General features: G+C 39.1%; 1 protein-coding gene across 2 annotated transcripts in view; it reads left to right on the top strand.

Moving 5' to 3' along the window:
* Positions 1–1,928: 1,928 nt before the first annotated feature.
* The window catches only part of CRCP (CGRP receptor component), a 52,537-nt gene continuing 46,264 nt past the window's right edge, over positions 1,929–8,201 (top strand). Inside the window, exon 1 of one of the 2 annotated variants that reach the window (XM_014556545.2) lies at positions 1,929–2,131. In XM_014556545.2, coding sequence (XP_014412031.1) covers positions 2,124–2,131 — 8 coding nt within the window. In that variant the 5' untranslated portion in view covers positions 1,929–2,123. The remainder of the gene's footprint in view (positions 2,132–8,201) is intronic. The other variant, XR_004312671.1, reaches the window with a different exon arrangement.

Genomic DNA, 8,201 nt, shown 5'->3' with positions numbered 1-8,201 from the left:
TAAAGTTAAATGTTAAAAATTCCCCTCACTTCTCTTCCAATGCAATCCCCACAGGCAAACACCAGTTTAAAAAAAAAAATTAACAGCTTTATTGATATATAATTCAGATACCATACAGTTCGCCCATTTAAAGTATACAATTCAGTATTTTTTAGTATATTCACAGGGATGAGCAACCATTACTACAATCTAATTTTAGGACACTTGTTTCCCCCAAAAGAAACTCAGTTCCCAATAGATTACCATCACCACCTCTGTCCCTTCCCAGTCCTAAGCAACCACTCATCCACTTTCTGTCTCTATAGATTTTTTGCCCATTCTTGGACATTTCATGTAAATGGAATCATACGGTATGTTGTCTTTGGTGTCTGGTTTCTTTCACTGATCATGTTTTTGAGGGTCATCCATGTTGTTTCATGTATCAGTACTCCATTCCTTTTTATTACTAAATAGTATTCCATTGTATTAATATAGCATATTTTATTTATTCAGTCATCAGTCACTATTAACAATTTAATATACTTCCTGTATTTGTTCAGATTGTTTCGGTTTAAATCCCTGCTGGATAAGTTCCCAGATGAATGACCTTTGGTCAATTACAACCTCTTAAAGCCTGCCTCAGTTTCCTCAGTAGTAGAATTTGAATAACAAAGGGGTCTACCTCATAGCGTCACAGTTGTACTGTCACAGTAATGAGTATTTGCTGAGCACTTACTAAGTGCTAGGCACTGTAGATACCTAACAGATGTATGATTGACAGATTAGGGAATTGAGGTTAGGAGAGGTTAAGTAATCTACAGCTCAGAAAGCCCCTAAGAAAGTTATGGAGGTAAACAGAATCACAGACTGTCTGCAAAGCCTACACCATTACTTGTTGATATTACAGAATAACAAAGCACTTATCAAGGCCCTTGCAAACGGAATGTGTTTAGTAAATGATAACTGATCTAACTATAAAAAAGCAGAAAAAAATTAACCATACTCATCATCTAAAGACACTTGCCACTGTTAATTTTTGGCATATTTCCTTCCAGTCTTTAAGAAATATTTCAAACATACCAAAAATCCAGAAAATAGGCATCCATCTTTCTTTCACCTGTTTTTTTTTTTAATACACAAAATTTAGTAGATTAGGTGGCTCTATCTCCCATACCCTTAGGTATTGCTGTTTTTTCACTATGCATTATTTTTCCTTAGATTATTAGAGTCACACTACATCATCTTCTATCTTTTAAAAACCTTATCTTGAGCATTTCCCCAGTATATCAAATATATATTACCTGATTTCTCACAGCCACATATACTACATTGTATGTTTGAAACATGATTTGTCAATTCCCTACTTTCGGGCATTTCAGCTGTCTCCCAGCAAAATTATCATTACACATCGATCTTTCTTCAAGTGCCTGATAATTCCTTTTGGACAAATTCCTAGAAAGCCCGGAAGGTTAGAGACTGCTTGTCGTTAAAGCTCTTCATACCTTTTTTTTCTTCTTCTTCTTCTTCTCCTTTTTTTTTTTTTTTTTCCTTTCGCCAAATAGCTTTTAAGAATGGGAACAGAGAGAAGGGAGATAATTTTTTTTCCCACCTTTTGGAAAGTTTTATTCAATTATCACACACACACACACACCAAAGTGCACATAAGCGTGCAGCTCACTGAATTTTCACAAACAGAATGCACCACGTATCCAGCACCCAGATCCTTAAAAACAGCCTTTCCAGCAGCCCAGGGCCGCCTGCCCCTCGCCATCGCTACTATCCAAGGAGTGGGATTTTAACGCCGCAAAAGCCTACTGATCCGATTACATCTTTGGAAACTTACTTTATTAATGCTTCGATGTAACCTAGACCACGAAAACACGAGCGAAGCCTTGTCTGCAACTGCTTAACAGTCTGAAGCCCCACCGGGCGAAGAGCACCGAGGCCGGACGGCTAGAGGGGCCCGCAGCGCTCTCGGAGCCGTGGGGTCCGCCAGGTTCCCGGCGTGCAGCGCTACGATCCCGGCGTGCAGCGCGGCGCGCGGAGCCGTCCGCGGGGCGCTTGGCCCAGGCGGCGGAAGCAGTGGTGTCTCGTTGTGGGGTTGTGCGTGTACTGGCGGCCGGAGGCGAAGAGACGGGGTCGACATGGAAGTGTAAGTCGCCCTGGGAGTGTCGCCAGCTTTGGGCCGACGCTCGCAGCTGGGGACGGCTAGACCCGGGGAGCAGGGAGGCATGGGCCTGGGGCGAGCTGTCTTCCCTGCGTGTGGGGAGGACCATTTGGCGGGAGGCGGCGGAGAAAGGAGCTCGCTTTGGCCCTCCTAACCGTCTCCCCAACTCCCACCCCCTGCCTAGGACGCGGGGCCGAGTGCCACTTGGCCCAGCTGCCTTTTAGGGTGTCTGTTCCCTCCCTCATTCGCTCACCAGCGTTGCCGGGTCACAGTGGGGAGCACGACCCGGGATTCGAGTCGGGTTTTAGAGGGTGGAAAGTACCTGGAGGAAAGACCGATGATAAGTGTTGGGGGAGAGCTTTGCTTAGGAGCAGTGGGCTCCTAGGGAGCCCTGACTCAAAGGAGGTGCCGTCCGAGTTTGATGAGGAGCAGTTAACCGTACATGTGTGTTCGTGTATGTGTAGGGAGTAAAAGCCGTTCTGTCAGTTTTAACCGCACGTGGTCTTTTCCATGTTTGCTCGTTGTACCACGTGCAAATGGAAGTTTTTGCAGCTACTCTGTATGTGGATTTTTGCATGATTATCATTTACGTGTAGGCATACCTATGTTGTGTTCTCTTTGGCACTGATTATTGAATACTGACATTTTCCTTTGTGTTCTTTTTCATGTTTAGTGTGTACACATACTATTATTTTTCAGACTTAAAAAAACACAAAATGCATATGTAACTGAAATGAAAGCTTCATGGGACAGCACTTTACTGTATGCAGTACATTCTGATAGTCTCTTCTCTTTTATTAAAATAGAATGTTGACTCACTAAATTGATTTTGCAGTCCACTTATGGGGTTTAAGCTGCAACTTGAAAAGCATTCATATGTATTACTCTAGCCCAAGGCATCATTATTAGTTTTTCTCTTTTTATAGAGCATTTCCTATCAGCATACAAGCCTGCTTTAATTTGTCTTAAACAAACAAACAAACAAACAAACCTTTTCTAGCCCTACATTCATATCCACCTGTTGCTCCCTTCCGGCTTTCTGTCACAACAAAACTTCTTAGAAGTGTTGTATATCCCCCATTCTCTCATCCTTTTGGGCTTTCACCCTCACCAGTCTACAGAAATGGGTCTTGCGTAGCCTTCGGTCTTGTCAGAACCAGAAGTTGATTTCCTGGTCTCAACTTTCTTGATCCTTAAGCAGAAGTTGATACGGAAACTCTAGAAACTCTCTTGGCTTTGTGACATGCTCTCTTGGATTTCCTTCTGCATCAAGGACTACTTCTTTCCTGGCTCCCCCTTCCTTCCATGCTTGGCTTCTAAATGTTGAAGTGTCTTAGGGCTTAGTCCTGGGACCCTTTCTCTCCACGCTCTTTCCCTTGGTCATTTTATCCATCTATATGCAAATTATTCCCCCAAATATATTTCTCTTATCCATCCAGTTGCTTAGACCAAAAATCTAACTCTCTTTCCTCACTTCTAAATCCAGTCCATCAACCAATCCTGTTGTCTTCACCTTCAAAATATATTTCGAATGAAGTTACTTTTCACCGTCCCCACTGCTGATTTTGTAGTCCATCATCTCTGCTCTTGTTTAAGAAATAGCCTTTGGCTTCCACTCTTGCCCTGTCCCCTCCATTCTGTTTTCCACACAGTGGCCAAAATGATCTTAAAATATTAATTGGATCAGATCAGGTCACCCCTTGTGTAATGCCCTTCGTTGGTTTTCTTTCTTTGTGTGTGTGTGTGTGTGCGTGTATCTGTGTGTGTATTTTTTTAATTGAAGTATAGTCAGTTTACAATGTTGTGTCAATTTTTGATGTACAGCAGTGTTCCAGTCATGCATATGTATACATATATTCATTTTTAAATTCTTTTTCATTAAAGATTATTACAAGATACTGAATATAGTCCCCTTGATATACAGAAGAAATTTGTTTTTTATATATTTTTGTATGTAGTGGTTAACCTTTGCAAATCTCAAAGTCCCAAATGTATCCCTTCCCACTTCCTTTCCCCCCGATAGCCAATAGTTTGTTTTCTATGTCTCTGAGTCTTTCTGTTTTGTAGATGAGTTCATTAGTGTCCTCTTTTTTCTTTTCTTTTTTTTTAAGACTCCACATATGAGTGGTATATGGTATTTTTCTTTCTCTTTCTGGCTTACTTCACTTAGAATGACAATCTCCAAGGCCATCCATGTTGGAATGGCATTATTTTATTATTTTTTATTGCTAAGTAGAATTCCATTTTATAAATAAACAACTTCTTTTTATCCAGCCATCTGTTGATGGACATTTAGGTTGTTTCCATATCTTGGCTATTGTAAATAGTGTTGCTATGGACATTGGGGGTGCATGTATCTTTTTGAATTAAGGTTCCCTCTGGATATATGCCCAGGAGTGGGATTGCTGGATCATATGGTAAGTCTATTTTTAGTCTTTTGAGGAATCTCCTTACTGTTTTCCATAATGGCTACACCAAACTATATGCCTACCAGCAGTGTAGGAGGGTTCCCTTTTCTCCACACCCTCTCCAGCATTTATCGTTTGTGGGCTTTTGAACGACAGCCATTCTGAGTGGTATAAGGTGATACCTCATTGTAGTTTTGATTTGCATTTCTCTGATAATTAGCAATATTGAGCAGTTTTTCATGTGCCTATTGGCCATTTGTATGTCTTCTTTGGAGAATTGATTATCTTCTGCCCGTTTTTGGATTGGATTGTTTGTTTTTTGTTATTAAGTTGTATGAACCGTTTTTATATTCTGGAAATTAAACCTTTGTCAGTCGCATCATTTGCAGATATTTTCTCCCATTCCATAGGTTGTTGTTTTGTTTTATTTATGGTTTCTTTTGCTGTGCAAAAGCCATTCTTTTATTCTTGAACTTAATATACATAGTTATAGAAAATGGACTCTTTCTTCCGTATCATCTTTTTGAGATAGTGTCAGAATTTCCTTCATTTTATAGTTGGGAATACTGAGGTTTAGAGATTAGCTAGTAGGTCCTACAAACAATATAGTAACAATTCAGACTGGAAAGAGAATACTTGTTTGCTAGCTCCCAAGAGAAGGCTATAGTTTAAATTGTTCGTTTACTTTGAAGGCTGCTCAGTTTTTTTGGACCAGAGTTTAGTTTTTCAGAACAGGACTCGAATCAATAACACAGGTGGAACATAGAATTTGAGCAATTCCGTTCATCATTGTGTTTGTAAGAATTAACTGTGTGGCAATTAATAGGCATTGTTTGGGCATTTTTGTATATGCATGTGCTTCTAAGGAAAATCTGTCAGTAGATCATTTTGTTCTGTTTATTCAGAATTTAGTTTTCCAAAGTAGTTATTTAGATCCATTAAATTTACTCAGCAAGTTAAGCAGACAGGTTAAATCTCAAAAACAAGCCAACTGTAGTCAACTAATTCACTCCCTGAGGAAATTAAGTGACTGCCTTCCTGTAAATATAGATTCAGTCTTTAAAATTCACTTGGAGTAATTGCTTTAAACACCTGTAAATAAAATCAATACTATTCTTAGTTCTACAGGAGAATATGAAAACATTGGAGGAAAATGTCCTCAGTTATAGGTTATACTAATTTTTGTTTGTTCGTTTGTTTGTTTGTTTGTTTTTGGTGTGGGGGGTGGTCATTAGGCTTATTTATTTATTTTTAGAGGAGGTACTGGGGATTGAACCCAGGACCTTGTGCATGCTATACATGCGCTCTACCACTCGAACTATATACCCTCCCATACTAATTTTTCTTTAACCTTATGGAATTCTTTAGTTTACATTTACCATTTTTCTCAACTTTTTAGCTTGAAAAATTTCAAACCCGTGGAACAGTTGCAAAAAGAGCATCACAATTAGCTTTATATTCTTGACCTATGGTCATCATTTGTTAACATTTTGGTATATTTGCCTTATTTCTGTTACACATGCATGCATTTTCTACACACACACATGCACGCACGCACACACACACTTAACTGAACCATTTCAGAGTTGTAGATATATCATTTTACTCAGTCTTAAAAAGGCATTCTCATACATAACTGCAGTACCATTATCACACTCAGAGAATTTAGCACTGATATAACCACTATCATTAAAATGCAACCTGCATTAAATTTCTTCAATTGTCCTAATAATGTTTTAGCTGAATTTTTTAAAGAAATCCATTCAGGATCCAGTCAAGAATCACACATTGCAATTAATTGTCATGGTTCTTTAATCTCCTTTGCTCTAAGAACAGTTTCCTAGCCTCTTTTTGTGACATTGGCATCATGACAAATGACAGTGATATTTGAAGAATCTAGGCCAGTTGATTTATAGAAGTTTCCTCACATTGGGTTTGTCTGATAATATCATCATGACTAGATTCAAATTAAACATTTTTTGACAGGATTGCTGTAAGGGACATTTCCTTTTCAGTACATCACATCATTGTTAGTGCTGTTAAATTAGGTAACTTAATTAAGTTGATGTCTGTCAAATCCCACCATATGCTGTTCTCAACAACCTATCAGTTAGTGGTGGTTACAGTAACTTCTTCAGGATAAAAACTGCCTTAAAGAAACTTCCCGATACCCATAGTTCAATACTTAATAAAAGGTAGATAACATACTCATTGACATTTTATTGAATAAAGGAATGCCTAGCATATTTTGGCATTTACTCCATTAATATTTAGCTGGGTTAAAAAAATTATTTATCTTCTTAATAAAAGTATCAGTCTGTAAATCAGCTTCTGCCCACCAGAGTCTTGCAGTACTTGTTTAAACATTCATTGTTCTCCTGGTCCCAAAACACAGGTTCATTAAAATGCACATGGAAGAGAGTTTCTCTACTTTGTATATTGGCTCTAGAAAAGGCACATGTTCTTTGGGTTCTTGCAGTTAACAATATTGACTTGGGCAGTGGGGCAATAACTTCCAAGAGCCAAGGACAGATTTCCCAGGGCATGGAATATTCTGCATGACATAGGAGGGGCCATGATTTGGAAATGAAATTGTCATAGTGGCACCTGGGATGGATCCATTGTCCTTGAGGAAAAACAGCATTTGTATTTTTTCTCCTCTTTGTTTTAGGAAGGAATGTCTCAGTTGCCCTGGATGTTAGGGCACACAGGGAGTTGTAATTCAATTTGAAGGAAAGATAGGAGGAAGCCTTGTGGGCTGACTTCCTGATTAAGTAGGCAAAGATGACATGTGGTTTGATTTGTCATTTTCAATTTTTAATGAGCCATATTGCATACACTAATTATGCATTATCCTTCCTGTGTTTGATTCCTTTTAAATATATTCTTTGTGACCTGAGTGCAGTTGTGGTCATTTGGGCAAAGCAACACTTCTGTGAAATCCTAGGTATTTGTTGAATGACTAGTAGCATTTGGTAAGCTTCACATTCTGAATTGATTAGAGCACTGACGTCACTGGGCTGATGACCTAAGGCCTGGGTTGGATCCTTGTGTTAGCCACCTGTGCTTGCTTTGCTTTATTTATTGACTGAGGAAATCACCCATCTATTTGGTATGTGTTTTTGAAATTGTGTGTCTTCATTTTCATCATACAGCCCTACTCCTAATTTAAGAACAGATAGTCCTCTTTGTTGCATGTCATGTCAGGTCCAAACTCCTTCCTGGATTTTTAGGATTCTGCATTATCAGTTTCCATTTGCCCACTTCAGTTAGGCTGTTTTGTTTTTTTTTTTAATAGACTAATTTTTTTTAGAGCAGTTTCAGGTTCACAGCAGAATTGAGCAGAAAATACAGAGTTCACAAATACCCCTCCCCATCCACACATATATACTCCCCTACCCTTAACATCCCTCATCAGTGTGGCATATTTGTACAATCAGTGAACCAACATGAGCACATTATTATCAACCAAAGTCCATAGTTTACATTAGGGTTCACTCTTGATGTTGTACATTCTCTGGGTTTTGACCAATGCATAATGGCATGTAGCCACCACTATAGTATCATAGAGAATAATTTCATTGCTCTAAAAATCCCTTGTGCTGCATCTATTCATTCCTCCCTCCTTCCCCCTCCCCAAACCCCTG

This window comes from Camelus ferus, chromosome 18 (genome assembly GCF_009834535.1).
Source record: "Camelus ferus isolate YT-003-E chromosome 18, BCGSAC_Cfer_1.0, whole genome shotgun sequence".
In the NCBI taxonomy this organism is placed as follows: Eukaryota; Metazoa; Chordata; class Mammalia; order Artiodactyla; family Camelidae; genus Camelus; species Camelus ferus.
This window is presented reverse-complemented; position numbering and strand designations above follow the sequence as displayed.